The sequence below is a fragment of the Hoplias malabaricus genome, chromosome 1, assembly GCF_029633855.1.
Source record: "Hoplias malabaricus isolate fHopMal1 chromosome 1, fHopMal1.hap1, whole genome shotgun sequence".
NCBI classification, from domain to species: Eukaryota; Metazoa; Chordata; class Actinopteri; order Characiformes; family Erythrinidae; genus Hoplias; species Hoplias malabaricus.
In genome coordinates, this window is record NC_089800.1 from 39,217,648 (window position 1) to 39,233,352 (window position 15,705).

General features: G+C 38.4%; 1 protein-coding gene across 2 annotated transcripts; it reads left to right on the forward strand.

The window, feature by feature from the left end:
* The first annotated feature begins 1,237 nt into the window (after window positions 1-1,237).
* On the forward strand, window positions 1,238-14,602 carry gdpd1 (glycerophosphodiester phosphodiesterase domain containing 1). 2 transcript variants are annotated; one of them, XM_066662514.1, is made up of 10 exons: window positions 1,238-1,706; window positions 2,948-2,990; window positions 4,397-4,532; window positions 4,703-4,748; window positions 8,670-8,791; window positions 8,941-9,030; window positions 9,146-9,279; window positions 9,822-9,881; window positions 10,036-10,087; window positions 10,810-14,602. In XM_066662514.1, exons 1-10 carry the CDS (start codon window positions 1,571-1,573, stop codon window positions 10,942-10,944), a joined length of 954 nt encoding a protein of 317 aa, XP_066518611.1. In that variant the 5' UTR covers window positions 1,238-1,570; the 3' UTR covers window positions 10,945-14,602. The 2 variants fall into 2 exon arrangements, with proteins under 2 accessions (XP_066518611.1, XP_066518612.1); XM_066662515.1 differs by having other exon boundaries at window positions 8,941-9,006.
* The last annotated feature ends 1,103 nt before the right edge of the window (window positions 14,603-15,705 follow it).

Consider the following 15,705-nt stretch of genomic DNA (forward strand, 5'->3'; position numbering starts at 1 on the left):
AGTGTGTGAGTGAACGTGTGCGTGCGTGTGTCACCCTGTGGGGGACTGGCTTGCGCCTGGTAATTCCGGGTGGGCTACAGATGTGCCACGACTCTGAACTGGAGGGGCAGTTACAGACAATGAATGAATGAATGTTTATTTTTATCATCATCAACATCATCACATTACATGAAGTCAAAAATCCAAACTCTTCAAATTTGGTTCTCTTTATGCTCTACCTGCAAAGTAAACAATCAGGTTAATTAAGTATTTCTGTGTTCTTTTATTAACATTTTGTTTTCTTTTTAGAGTTTATCTGAAGTTTAGACTAACTTTTTCTTTTGGCTTTAATTCCTTAGACCAGTGGTTCTCCTTAGACCAGTGATTTAGACCAAGTACCACCCACTATCAAACCAAAACCTCCAAGCACCACCTATGAGTCTTATCACAGAAACATGTGCGTCCCGGGTTCATCCTCTGTTCCGGTGGCATAAGGCAAAATCTTGCTGGAATTTCTGTATTAAAACGATAAAACACATCTCTGTCCTTTACAAATATATACAATTATTTATACGAATATATACGAAAATTCACTAATGCTGTAAAAGTGGTTTAGATGTAATTCTACATCTTCACCTTCATTCAGTACACGTGAATATACATGTAACACCTGTCCACCACTTGCCTGCAACTTGAAAGCCCTGCCAGCAAATTGATAGATTTGTTTCCTTAGTTTTATGACATAAGAAACCTTGGCTGTCTGAATCTGCCTATTTGAAACTGTCTTTGGAACACTGCTGTTCCAAAATGGAAATGCTCAGCCATAGCTTTGACTTATATTACACACGATACACCTTCAGTGTGTAAACAACACAACACAGACATGTCAATAAGGTAGAAACCTTGACTCACACTGGAGTCGAATCTTTAATTATTTTAGTCTTTTGAACATTCCTAGGTGTATCTGTGCTGATCCTATATATTCAAATGGCCTGAGAATTTGGGGTAAGAAAATACAGAAAACTGGTTCCACTGGGCTGGTTGGGAATTAAGTTATTACCACGTTCCTTCTAGGTCACCAACACACACACACACACACACTCAAAGCATATATATATGCTTTGATTGGGCAAGGCTTGGTGGAGTTCCACAGCCAATCAGCGACAAAGCTGTCATTCCAGGCAGCCAATCACAGCGCGTCTCACACACAACAACAGTGACTGCGTAGAGTGCGCGGATGTTACACTGACAGATTGAGAGCGGTGTAATTTAGCTGTGTGTGGATTAAATAAACCAGAATATAATGACTATGGTTTAACTAATAAGAAACGAGGTCCGGCTAAGTATTAAGAGATTGAGTCTCAGTTTGTGTCTACACTGGTCGGCGTTCGGAGAGACTGGTGTTAAGGCCGGGAGACAGTGAGTTTGAGAGTCAAAGCCGGCCGGTATCACTCTTGAGGCTGTAGCCCAGAAGCTAATATTATATGTTGTAGATGTGGTTATGGTCAGTCTTGGTTAGCTAGCTGTCACACACGGTGTTAGTTAAAGCTAGCCTAACATTATTTAACCAACCACGGCCCAAACTGCAGTCATGAGTGCCGCAGTGTATGTGTTATCCTCGGTTACGGGTTATGTGCTCACCTCTGCTTTGCTACTGAAATGTCCATTTCTGCTGCACCGGAGGAAGAGAGAGACGTTCCGCTGCAGACACATCTCACACCGCGGAGGTGAGTCCAGTGTTTCGTTTACGTTCTCTTTTCAACCGCGACAACGTACGGTTTTACACAGCCCTACTTAATAATATGTGGAAATGGGTGAATAAGATGTGGGAACGAGATGTTTATTTGTACCGCGGCCGCGCTTCAACGTATGTTAAAGCTTGAAGGGCTCCGTATATTTTTGTAGATCTGAAAGGCTTTTTAGGATTTAACGTTAGTTTTTTTCATTAATGTTTGTGGTTGAATCCCAAATGTGTGCGTGCACCCTTTATAGGGCACTGTTTATGGAGTAGGGAGACATTTGGAACTCTCTGTAGCAGTGTAGAGAAACCCTTCAAGGTGAAAGGTCCTCAGAGAAAACATTACATAAAATGGTTATGGATTCATACGGGGTCTAATACCTAAGACATGGTTATACAATAGTTTTACCATTATAACCATTACATAAAATACCTCATTAAACAAAACATTTGGAGCAAGTTCGTTTAAATTATTATACCAAGTCATTTTAGAATATTTTTACGGAGGCCTGCTGGTGATAAATTAAGGAATGGGAATGCTTAGTAATAAGGGAGTTTTTAATGTGTGGGAATGAGATATTTAAATTTTCATGCACATGCTGTATATTGATCCCATGTCTAATTAAGCCCTTCCCAGTGATTAAGTAGGATATTTCCCACATAAGCTATTACTAACGCATTTTATTTATCTGGAAGGGATGCAACTAGCAGACCGTCATACATTTTATTTTGGTCCATTTGTGATGAAACATTTATACAATGTAAAGAGCAACATATGTTCAAGATGAAAATCTAAAGAAAAAAATAGAGATGAGTAGTTTCCTTTGGTGTGCAACAGTTGTTTTGAATAGTATATTATGTACTATACATTTTATATTCTACATTTTATGCTTTAGACATGAAAAACCCTGGGTCCTATCTCTACACCTCTTAAGAAATCCAACAAGTTTCTCTTTTCAGCTCTTCATGCCATATCAAAACATATTGAGTTTGTTTCCATCCTACTGAGTTATGAAATGTTTAAAAAAATGACGCAAATGCTTTAGAACAAATGCAACGTTGGACCCTGTGCTTTGGCCACAGGTTCAGTGATAACATATGGATGACCTCCCAAACAGCTAAAAGAGCAAAGTCAGTGTGACTACACTGACCCCTGTACTGCAATGAGCCTATATGCTTCTGATAAGTGTGAGTCATGTTTTTGTCTTGTTTTTTGTTCACTGTCCGTAGGTGCAGGAGAAAACCTGGAGAACACAATGGAAGCATTCAGGCAGTACGTTTTCCTCATTACAGTTAGTTTGCATGCATACATAGAGTTGAGTGCAAGAGTTTGCATACTTTTAAACAACAAGCATTAAGACTAAAGGTTGCTTTAATAAACTAAATATTTCAGAAAGTGTTAAGAAGTGTGAAAATGGCAATGACTTAAAATGATATCAGTTCAAAGTTTTTTTTTCTTTTTCTCTTTTATGAAATACTGTGTGATATTTTGTAAATCCACTAATCCACACTTTGACCTCAAAACTCTTCCAACCTCTCTGGGGATCCTGTGAGCAGCTTTTGTTCCCTCACTGGTATATTTTTAGTGTACACTTCTTGGTATCTTTGCTTCATGTCTACCAGATTGACACTGTCTGTCATGCACGGTTCTGTTCCTCATTGGCACAGACTTTTTCCCTAGCCTCACACACACATACCTATGTGAATTATGACCAAAATATCAGCTTCGTTCTCATCAGCTCACATAACATTGTTTCAGAAACCTGTTTCTCTCGATACTTTCTTATCCCCATTTCACCCTGCTCTTCAATGGCCAACTCCCCCAAAGGATCTCTACAGAGCAGGTATGATTTGGGTAGTGGATCATTTTCAGCGTTGCTGTGATGTTGTGTTAGTGGTTGTATTATTATGGCTGAACAGTGTATATTATATTTGCTTCTAAGGATTTTTTAAAGTTTGTTTTTTTTTCTATTGGTAAAGTCTTCAAGCATTTATGTATGTTCCATTTCTGGATTATGGCCTTCATGCACTTCATGTTCTTCCCCAAACACTTTGTAACACTTCTATATCAACTCCAGCTCTATGAAATGTTAGTCATTTCTTTCTTCTTACTGTTGTTATCGTATATTAATCACATATTTGTTGCTCTCAGCAAACTGCTCAAGACTGTCTCTGAAGACATGGCTGCATGCACATTTAACTCTCTTGGGTCTATGAAAAGGCCTCTGCATCAGATTTAATGTTTAATGATGATTTTTTTTCAATTTCATTGTGATAATACAGCATAGAAACACAGATTAAACATTTCCAGCATGTGTAAAGACAGCACATTCAATTGCATTTCATCATGAAGAGACATTGATATACACAGGTTTTTAAGCTCAGATCCCTAATTTTCATTTTAAACACTTGAAACTTCAAGGGATGCAACCTTTTCAGTCTGCTCTTTAAGTAACTTGGATTGTGCTGTCAATTTATTTTGAAGATTTTTCACAGATAATCCAAAAAAGATGCAAACTTTTGCATTCAACTCTATTCAATCTCTATAATCCACTTGAAATTTAAAGTTTTTCAATGTTGCTGTGTGTTTGTAGAGCCTCCCCTCTCTGATTAGCTGAAATGTGCACTTCCCCTATCATTCCCCCCCTTTTCCATCCCTCTCCCTTTCCCCAACCACAGTGCTGTACAAGTTGGCACAGATATGCTGGAGCTGGATTGTCACTTGACCAAGGACGAGCAGGTGGTGGTGCTGCATGATACCAACCTGAAGAGGTCGACGGGCGTTAGCGCAAACATTTCAGATGTGGCATATGCTGTGAGTGGGTGTGGAATAGAGGCTATCTGATCTATCCCATCTATTCACACTTACTATGGTTCTTTGACATCTGCAGTCTATTTGAATTAAAACCTTGACTGGCACAGAGCTGAGTAGATGTGGATAAGCCGTATTCCTAAAAAAAGATTTGTATGTGTCCCCCCCCTCAGGATCTTCCACAGTACTTGTGTAAGCTTGGAGTGACCTTCAAACGAGGTGAGTGTTCCACTGTTGAGCTGTGATTCTAATCCCCTCAAGATCTCTGGTGAGTGAGAAATGTCTTTCTGCTTATTGTTCCGGACTTTCGGTGTCATAGTGAGTTGCTTAAAATGTGTGTACAGCCAGATAAGCTGTACCTACAGCACAGGGGGCATTCTACACTGTTCATGTGCTAGTGCTGATGATGAGCATACGGATTCAGCGATCTGCAGATTAAAAAAACTGATTAATCAGATGTGTGTTGGAAAATATTTCAGACAATCTGAAACTTAAACCTCTACATTTATAAGGGTTTTATTACTAAAAACTAATTATTTTGTTAATGTTTTGCATGAGCACATTTATTTTGGGATCTGGAGTCTACCAACCCAGTCATTTTTATTTTTAAAATTTGCTTAAATGTAAACAAGGTATAGAACTAGCTTTTATGATTTTGTGCTACTCCTTACATTGAGTGCAAACAGATTAAGATCATACTGCTGTCTAATCTGAGCATCTCCAGTCACAGCAAAGGTGCGATTAATCCATGTTAAACAGCCATGATCAGAGCGGAGACATGAGAAAACAGCCAAAAACAACAGAGAAATAGGAGAAATGGCAAAATCTGTGATATTGACAGCTCACCTAAATCTAAAGGAACAGGCGCTGAAACAAGCTGTCCTTGCCAGGGCGGTTTAGACAGGAGTAGGGTGATTTAGACATGTCACAGCCCCCAGAATTGTGGTAAAATATACAGTCAAGCCTGAAATTATTCATAACCCTGGCAAATTTTGACTTAAATTTACTTTTATTCAACCAGCAATTTTATTTTTGACCGGAAACGACACAGGCATCTCCCAGGAGATAATACGATGATGTACAGTCATCATTGTGGAAAAAAATATTTCTCAGCTTTTATTCACATTTGAACAAAAAAGGCATGTCCAAAATTATTCATACCCTTCTCAATAATTCATTGAAAAGCCTTTATTGGCTATTACAGCAATCAAACGCTTCCTGTAATTGCTGACCAGCTTTTTGCATGTCTCCACTGGTATTTTTGCCCATTGTTCTTTAGCAATGAGCTCCAACTCTTTGAGGTTGGAGGGTCTCCTTGCCATCGCCCTGATCTTTAGCTCCCTCCACAGATTCTCAATTGGATTCAAGTCAGGATTCTGCCTGGGCCACTGCAAACATTAACCATTTCTTCACCACTTTTGCTGTGTGTTTTGGGTCGTTGTCGTGCTGAAATGTCCACTGGTTCCCAAGGCCAAGTTTCTCTGCACCCAAAACATTAGGTTCCCACCACCATGTTTGACAGTGGGGATGGTGTTCTTAGGGTGGAAGGCTTCTCCTTTTTTACGCCAAATGAAGGACACATCATTGTGGCCAAACAATTCAATTTTTGTTTCATCTGACCATAAAACAGAAGACCAGAAGTCTTCTTCTTTGTCCAGATGAGCATTTGCAAAGGTCAAGCCATGTCCTCCTTGGTCTGCGTCCGTGGAACCCAGCAGTGTGCAGTGTCCGTTGGACTGTCTGCCTTGAGATGTTGCCACCAGCAGAACCCAGATTCACCAGGATGGCCTTGGTGGTGATCCTTGGATTTTTCTTCACCTCTCTCACTATCCTCCTGGCCAGCACAGGTGTCACTTTTGGCTTCCGACCACATTTTCTGAGATTTTCCACAGTGCGGAACTTCTTGTATTTTTTAATAATACTTTGCACTGTAGCCACTGGAACTTGAAAACATTTTGATATGGCCTTATAGACCTTTCCTGACTTGTGAGCGGCCACAATGCACAGCCGCAGGTCCTTAGTGAGCTCCTTTGTCTTAGCCATGACTGTCCACAAACCAACTGCTGAGAGCTGCTGTTTTTCACCTGTTGAGTTGATTAAAACAGCTGTTCCCAGTGAATCAGGCTAATTAGGATGCTTTAAAACAGCTTGGACTATTTGGAATGGTATAGAACTTTGGATTTTCCCATAGACTGTGACAGTTTGCAAAGGCTATGAATAATTTTGGACATGCCTTTTTTATGTTCAAATGTGAATAAAAGCTGAGAAATATTTTTTTCCACAATGATGCCTCTTGTACATCATCGTATTATCTCCTGGGAGATGCCTGTGTCGTTTCCGGTCAAAAATAAAATTGCCGGTTGAATAAAAGTAAATTTCAGTCAAAATTTGCCAGGGGTATCAATAATTCAGGCTTGACTGTATCATCTTTTATAGCAGGGATACTTAATTAAACTGAATTCATTAAGGTCCAGTTAGAGAAAATTTTCCCAGGCTATTTTTATTGGCCCCAGAACAGTGGTGTCTGAAGCCCTGCCCTGTGTGTGTTACATATTCGAGACACAGCGCTCATCGTATTGCACAGATTGGCAGAGTAGCCTCACGTGTGATATGCAGAAATGCATATGATTTGTCTGTGACTTTCCTAGAGCTCTAAAACTGAACTGAAGTGACTAGAAGAGTCACACAACTTAAAACAAACACTCTGTTCAAAATGTAACAGCTTTTAATCGTTAATCAGTTAAAGGTTTAGGTACGGATAGGACAGCGTCTGGGTTTGGGCCTGGACCTGGACTGTGGTCTATCTAGTTTAAAGGAACACTGTGTAATAGATTTACCTTAGAATTGTAGCTTCAAAATCATTGAAATCATGATGCTTCACTGTCCGGTTATACGGAGAAGACCGTGAACTCTTTGTCATGTTCTTTAAACTATTCCTGAACTTTTTTGCAATGTGGCAGGGCGCATTATTGTACTGTGAAAAGCCAGAGTCATTAGGAACACCACTGTCACAGATGCATGTTTGAGCATTGTCCAGAGCACCACACTGCCTCTGCCTGCTTGCCCTCATCCTTGGTAGCACCCTCTGTACTATCTCTAACCCAGGTGCACAATGCATAAGGTACCTGGCTGTCCACATGCTGTAAAAAGTAACACCATTCATCAGACTAGGACAGACGTCAGCATGGTCACTCTGACTTTTCTTCAGCCACCCAGCACCATACACAGAACACTGTGTGGTCTTACACCTTTCTATTATAGTATTCTCAGCAATATACTAGCCTACTTTTGCCACACACATCAGACAGACTTCTGTTCACTAGTTAATTTGGCTTGGACCTTTTTTAGGCAATAAAAAGTGGATAACAGGAACATCCCACAAAGACCTGCAGTTTTGGAGTTAATCTTCACATTTAGATTTGGATAGGTACAGTTATTTATTTATTTGCTCCTACATTGTGTGTTTAGAGATTTTGTCCTCTTTGTTCAGAAACATTTAGTTTTTAAATTAAAATTATAATGGTCAAGGTATCATCACAGGATTAAATCTCAGACTTTTTTCTTGAATTAGATTTAGCACTTGAAACTGTAGCTGCATCTGAGTGTGGTTGGGACTAAAGACGAGCTGATTCTTAGTAAATGCCTCATGGTTAATGTTATTTGGTTATAGGAACACTAGGTGATTTCCTACCCTCCTTCAAAATTACATTGTGCAGTTTCTGCAGTGCCAAGCCCAGAGTAGCAACGACACAGGCCCTATACTCGTGATTACAGGTTGTTTAAGCATCACAATGATTTTGAAGATGTAATTTTATGATAAAATACTACCGTGCTCCATTATTACAGGTCATATATTAGCCACTACAGTTAAATTACTGTTTAGGCTGTTAAGATTTTAATATAGATATTAAACATAAGCATTAATTTTGGGTGAGCCAACAATAAGACTATAATAAGTTCTGGAATGTGGGAAACATTTAATATAATAGTGAGTAACTAAGCTATAATATTAGATTAAAAAACTATTAGTTTTGATTGTCCAAAACATCATTTTCAGCTTTGGTTTAAAAATGAGTTTATATGTAGAACATAGAGGTTGTGTTATAAAAAACTGGTCTATCTTCCTCTCTGTTTCTGTAGAGTGTTACGTTCAAGGTGGTGAGGATAAGCAGATACCACTGCTAAGAGATGTCTTTGATGCCTTCCCAGACACCCCCATTAATGTTGACATTAAGGTCAATGACGACACACTCATCAAGAAGGTTTGAGCTCAGTCAACACCCTTTTATTCCACTACTTGAACTATCTGTACAATGGCAAGCCATAACTGGGACATATGAGATAAGAAGAACGAGTATTCACTGGCTGGTATAATGGGAAGCTCACCTATATGGTTTAATATCCCCTACAGGTATCTGAACTGATCGTAAAATATGACAGGGAGCATCTGACTGTGTGGGGTAACTCCAGCAACCAGGTAGTTCAGAAATGTTACAAAGAGGTGAGAGTGGTATCTGTAATGTATTGTAATCTGCTTGTTTTAATGCTACTAGGTTTTTTTAGCTTTAGAGAAATTGCGCTCTTTAACTCTGTTGTCCTCCATTTTTTTTCTCCAGAATCCACAGATCCCAGTGCTGTTCAGCTTGCCCAGAGTGCTGTTGTTGGTGGGGCTTTTCTACACAGGTCTTCTGCCTTTCATACCCCTTAAAGAGCAGTTCTTGGAGATCCCCATGCCTTCCATTACTACCAAGTAAGCCACACTAGGGTTATATGAAAAGATATTTGGCTGATAAAACCTGTAGATTTTCAGTTTTCACAGTTGTAGAATTTCCATTAATACAATTTAACTCATTTGAAGAAAAATGTATTCTTATAGGTTGATGCCATAATCTGCTTATACCAATCCCGAATTTTACTATTCAAATCTCTGATCTTGCAATATTTGGATTCAAATATTTTGGTGAAGTCTTTGCAGAACAATTAGGTGCATAATTAACTGTGGTAATTTACACAACTGTGGAATATAGGATAAAATCCAATTAACCCTGTCATTTTGACATGCAAACACACCAAAGATGATCTGATTAGTGGTGGAGGAGAAAGGGGTCCCAGCCTTTTTCCATCCTAATGACAATACAGTCTATTTCATTATTAACAACTGACCACGGGCAGCACATGACAGATCTGTATACAGTATCCTGCATGTGGCGTCCTGAACAGTTACATGTAGGATTTTAAAGTGAACTGATTGACCTTTACTGAGATCCTGTTAATGATTAGTATTCTGTTTAGACTCAGAGACCCCAGACAGATGACACGGGGTGAGCGTCTCATCACGTGGTTGGCAGACACGTAAGTTTAAGAAAAAATATTTGCTATTTCTATTTATATCAAAATATATTGACCCTTACTGTCTGTTGTAGAAGGTTAATGACCCAAAGGACACTTTCTGCTGTCTCATACTTGCAGCATGTGATTGTCTATGTCCTTTGTATTTTCCCTTTAGTCTCCTCATGAGAAAAGCCCTGTTCGACCATCTAAAAGCTAGAGGAATACAGGTGAGCAATCTAGTCTCAGTTATTACACTCTATTACCCATCAGTGAAATTTCTGCAAAGCTATGTTTATGTAGAAAGCCAGTGAAACTCCTCTGACTGCACTAAATCCTTGTAGTGTGTCACAGTTAAATAATTCGCAATCATTTGAGTTAATTCCAGTTATTGAAGCTGGCCCTTATTTTTTTCCACTGATGTTGACTTTCACAATTGTGTACATTATGGGCCTTATTCAAAAAATAATCCTTAATTCTTACTTGTTGTTGTAACACCTTTGAAAGGGCAGCAGTAAATAATGATTGTTAATTTGATGTTTGTGAATACAAACTGTGTATAACTTTTTATAGCCAGAGTACACTGACTGGACCAATACTGAGACATTTTTTTTAAAGCTGTCCTAATGTGAGCTAGAGTTAATCAGAAGAAAACATTGCAGAGTCTTTCATTATTCTAACACAGGTATAGTTTTTTTTGTGTGTGTGTGTGTGTATTCTCCCTTTGGTTTAAACTGGCCTCTAAGGGCAGCATTTAGAAATGTTTGTTTTATTTTTTTAGATTGAACTGTCTGTATTTGGGAACTTGGTATGAAAATCTTAGTAGACTTCTACTTCAATAGTTCTGTAAAATGAAAATGTAAATGTTAACTGCTGTCCAGTTATTTATGTGGGAATTAACTCTGAACTTTGTGACTATGAGATGTCTTCTTTCCTGTGACTGTGCCCACAGGTTTATGTGTGGGTGCTGAATGACGAGGAAGATTTTAAACGTGCCTTTGACCTCGGAGCCACAGGCGTGATGACAGACTATCCAACCAAGCTGAAAGAGTTCATGGAGAAGAACAACATCTCCAAATCCAATTGACCTGTAAATGGAGAGATTAGCTCTGATTTTTTTTTTTCCCAGCTGCCGTTTTCCCAACTTTCTGCGAGGTCTGGTTGGAGTATCCTGCTCTATTGTTTTTGCACATCTACATTTACATGTGTGAGGCTACAGAGGATGCAGCTAGAAGTGTGATGACCACTTTTAAATATGACAGAGTCTGTGAGTAATAGCTGTTTCTGATCATCCGTTCATACAATAATCACGAACGATCATAGCGGGAGATTTTATAACAGACTTTTTACTATGGAAATATGTGGTATATAATCCTGTTTTACAGCAGTATTTTTGTTGATGTATCTATACAGAAACTGACTATTGTCAAAAATGTTGCAAGATATTGGGTCTTCAAATGTTACAATGTGACAAGGCATTACAACTGTTTTCAGAGATTTTGGCATGGGTCATGTGTTACCATGTATATAGCAGTGGGCTCCCATGTCCAAAATTTGGGTGCCCCTGGTCAAACTGTGTAGATTTTAACGCACAATGATGTTATTAGCTGAATTTAACAAATGGGGTTGGGGGTGGTTAGGAAGAATTTTGGCTGCACAAAGATCTAGGGGCTTGCAAATGGCACTGCAGTATAAGTGTTGGTCTTGTATGCAGGAAATGGACGGTTCACATACAAGAGAGTAGAGCTGGGTGGTTGGGATGCCTCCTCTCTCCCTACATAATATGGCATAGATTTCTGTGTGAAAAATGGCAGTGATTGACAGCTCAGTGGAAGCATCCTCCCTGTGCATTTTAGGTTGGGGGAGTTCAAATAATAGCTAAGGGGTAGTAATCAGAAGCAAAACATTATTGGGTGAAAGAAAATGAGGAATAAAAACAAATATTTATATATAAACCTTTGGACCATATTTAATATGTTAAATTCAGTAAATTGATTAGAAAATGTATATCAAGATGTAAATTTCCTCCCTGTAGAGGATGCTGACTTATTTTCACTTAGTTGTAGATGCTGCCAGTAATATAGCACATAACTAGTACTATTTCTCTTAAGTTTACAAGTGAATGCTTTTATGTGTAAGCATTTCTATCATACATTAGTGACTGACAATACATTGTTTTATTATTGTAGAATATGTCTAGAAGCTGTTTATTTAGACACATACATGTATTATTGCCTGATTGGGATGAGTTTCAGCAGTCTTTTGGGCAATAAGCAACATATAGATCACTACGGTCAGCTGCATGTAAAGGGCATTACTGTTTATTTATATGCTGTACTTTGATTTGTGGATTTTCTGTTGTGACACAACGCCTTAATGTACACTTACTGACCACTTTATTAGAAACACCTCCCCTGTGGAGCCTTCATTCTTGTTTGCTTGTTTCATTCTGTATTCTATCATCAATGGTCTGTTTTGCACCACAAATATTTGGTCATCCGAGATCCTGAAGTCAAATACTGTAATGAAATAAATGGTAGCTGGGGCAGAGGAGAGACCAACCCTTAGATTCCAGTCAAAATGACCATCAGTACATTCTAATTTGGCACTGGGGGAATAAGAAGAAACCCTATTTGTCTGAAAAGAATAGATCCTTATTTTTATTGTTTTATTGTTTTGCTGTGTATTTGGCATGTCCACCTTTCATTATTTGTGGTAGACTTGCATCCAGTGCTTCAGAAATTTTGTAAAGAGGTTTTCCATGCGTCCAAATTTAGTCTGCAAAGTTGGCTGCATGTTTTGCTACTCACAATATGAGCAATCTCAACTGCATTTAGTGATGTGGAGGTTGGGATGTGGGGCTGCCAGTCCATTGTTCTGAGAACTCCAGCAGCTTCTGTTTTGCACATACTCTTCTTTTGACTGTGTTCTCAGTAAAATGTTCTTGAAAGCTACGTATTCTTTCAGACCCATAGTTCTGACAGTGGAAGGATTGAGTTCTGTTTTTCTGATAAATACTGTTTCAGTAGTGTGTTAGGAACCTCATTTTCTATATGCTAAAATAGGTTTAAATATTAAATATTAAAACATTTTTTTCCTTTATTTTCCCATTGGTTAGGCAAGCGCATTATTATTTTCTTCTGCCTTAATGTGCAATATTACTCCAGTAATGGCCATTTTGTCTGACAATCCTTTAAACTAAGGGTGGTCTCTGACAAACTTTGTGTATGCCAAACCTATGAGGAAGGAGTTCATACATTTACTTGTAAGTAGCAGAAGAAGATAGATGTTTCTAATAAAGTGTTGGGTGAACGTGTATTAGATTTAAGGAAATGATGAAGAAAGTTTAAGGTGTGTTAATGATAATTTTTGTGTTACCTCATGTTAATGGTTAAGTGATGTTCCTTAAAATAAGGACTCCAGTTACACTGCCACAGAGAGCCAGTGTCAAGCCAGCGCCTGCAATAAACAAGAAAAGCCATGAGTGATATAGTTATAAATATTTGTGTGTAGTTTTATATAAAGTGGACGCCAGCCATTCAGAGTGTCTATTAGTGTTGATGATGTATAGTCTTGTAAGAAGCCTATGTGTGTAGTACGCTATGCAGTTGAGAGAAGGAAGAGTCTGTGTTGCGCGTGTGTGTGACTTCATACATCCATCCTATAACTCCTGTGCATTAACCTTTATTATTCACAGCACTAAGCTTACTGAATGCTGAAAGTCACTACAAGCTTGGATTCCATTGCCTAAACCAATGCCGAGCAATACATTGTGCCCAAACTGCATATATATACTGCACAGAAATTTCATTTTGTCAAGTGGAATAGTCTTAAATCTAGTCCATAGTTCATATTTCTCATTATGGTAATTGTAAAAATATTGTAACATCTTATATTCTAGTAATTTAAGGTTAAATTATGTTAATATTCTTGCAATAATCTCAATGAGATTTATGATGTTTTTGTTTGCTTTTAACTCCCTCACACACTCCTTCACATTTGACAGGCAACACAAGGGGTGCTGTTTGTAACCGGGACACTGTCAATGTCTGCAGCACAAGTGAAATAAAGTGACGAAACAGAAGTTACAGGGCAGATGATGGAGTCTGTGCATAGGTGATGGTATTAAGCTGCTTTGGCCTCTGTAGGACGTGTCTTCACGTGTCTCTCTGTAGTCCATTGTCCACTCTCATGAAAGGATTACAGACTCAATGTTAAAAGATGACAAAGTGTATTTGCTGCTGTTTCCCTGTCTTCTGTTTTTCTTTATGAATTAAAAGATATTCTCTAGCTTAAGGGGTATAGCAGATTGAAATATAAATGTCAGTACAATCATAAATATTTGAGAAGACAGATTGTGGAAAAAGAAACTCTGAACTGGGAATAATGGAATGAACTACAGTGAGAAATAATTGGAGTTAAGAATTATTAATAATTTCTTGACATGAAAACATTACCCCCTGCAACTTTATATGTCTACCGGTCTCCTAGATTAAAATGGGAGGGACATAAAGCATCAGCATGCTGAATAGCTTTTAAAGTATAGGAATTTTAATTCTTGCTGTTTTCTTACATTTTTTGTGACCTGCTGTTTGTGCATCATCTGTAAACACTGTATCTATGTCCTGTGGCCATTTGACAGTGACTATAGTTTTCCACCATGCCGATTGTTGTTTGAGTTTCTTTAGCACATTTGCACATTTGCTTGAATGTGTTTAAACACTTTATTTCATTCCACATTCAGATGTTCAGTTGCTGTAATGACTGGAATATTTTGAATGAAAAGAGTTGAAATATGTCTGGTCTCATTTTTTTTGCGCTAAAATTTAACAATGTTATTTTGTAAACATGATATATCCTTAAACTTAACATAAGTTGCATTTTCAGTATCAGACAATCATTACAATCACCCCAAGCCCTCATTCAACGCACACACACACACACAACTTTAGTTTTCTGTGATATGTAGTACCGCATCCTGATTGTAAACATTCAGACACTTCTTTTTGAAACATAAATACTGTATAAACCTGTATTTTCTACAAAATTGTCATTTATGCGGGAGAGACGACTGTCAGTATCACAACAAAATCTCACATCTCCAAAATGTAACTTTGCAAGAAAACACCACTCTAGCTCCCCCAGCACTAATGGATGGAGCGCCATCCCTCCTGAGAATGCATATGCCTCTGGTTTACACTTGGCATTAAGCATAATGACCTCATGCACAGAAAATTTCCAAAATCAGTTTCCAAAATGGGTGCACATAAAACTGGCTGACTTATCTCAATAGAGGTAGGTGATCACCACATGTGTGCTGGGCACATTAAATGGTATTTGAACGTACAAATAACCACTAAAGCTTACTGTATACTTGTCCAAGTATAAACGCTAAAAAAATAATAATGAGAGCTCGATGTTGTCTGTGGCCACGCGAGGGCGCTGTGTGTTCGTGTCCCTGTGGATGTTTTTGTTGGTTTAGTTTGGATTCAGTGCTGACCTCAGGCCTGTTTCACAGACAAACACCCGTAAAATAACCCTCCGAGATTAGACTGTAACAGAGTCTGTCTGAAATGTTTTTATAAAAAACATCAACAAAGTCTCTGTGGACTGTCAGAATGAAAATAACACTTCCCGTTTTATAACACTTGTGTGTGTGTTTGTGTGTGTTTTTGTGTGTGTTGTGTGTGTGTGTGTTTGTGTTTCTGTGTGGTTTAAGGACAGGATACAGTGTATTATTAGCTGCAGCTTCCAAAAATCCAGTGAAACATCATGATCACAGACTAAACTAAATTAAATATTACTGCTTAGTTTTCTTAAATACAGAGAGATCTCTCTGACATACGAG

Coding starts and splice junctions, on each gene's coding strand:
- gdpd1 (XM_066662514.1), top strand. CDS start 1,571: ATGAGTGCCGCAGTGTATGTGTTATCCTCGGTTACGGGTTATGTGCTC. Junction 2,991..4,396: donor ACAATGGAAGCATTCAGGCA/GTACGTTTTCCT, acceptor CCCCAACCACAG/TGCTGTACAAGTTGGCACAG. Junction 9,031..9,145: donor TTCAGAAATGTTACAAAGAG/GTGAGAGTGGTA, acceptor TTTTTTCTCCAG/AATCCACAGATCCCAGTGCT.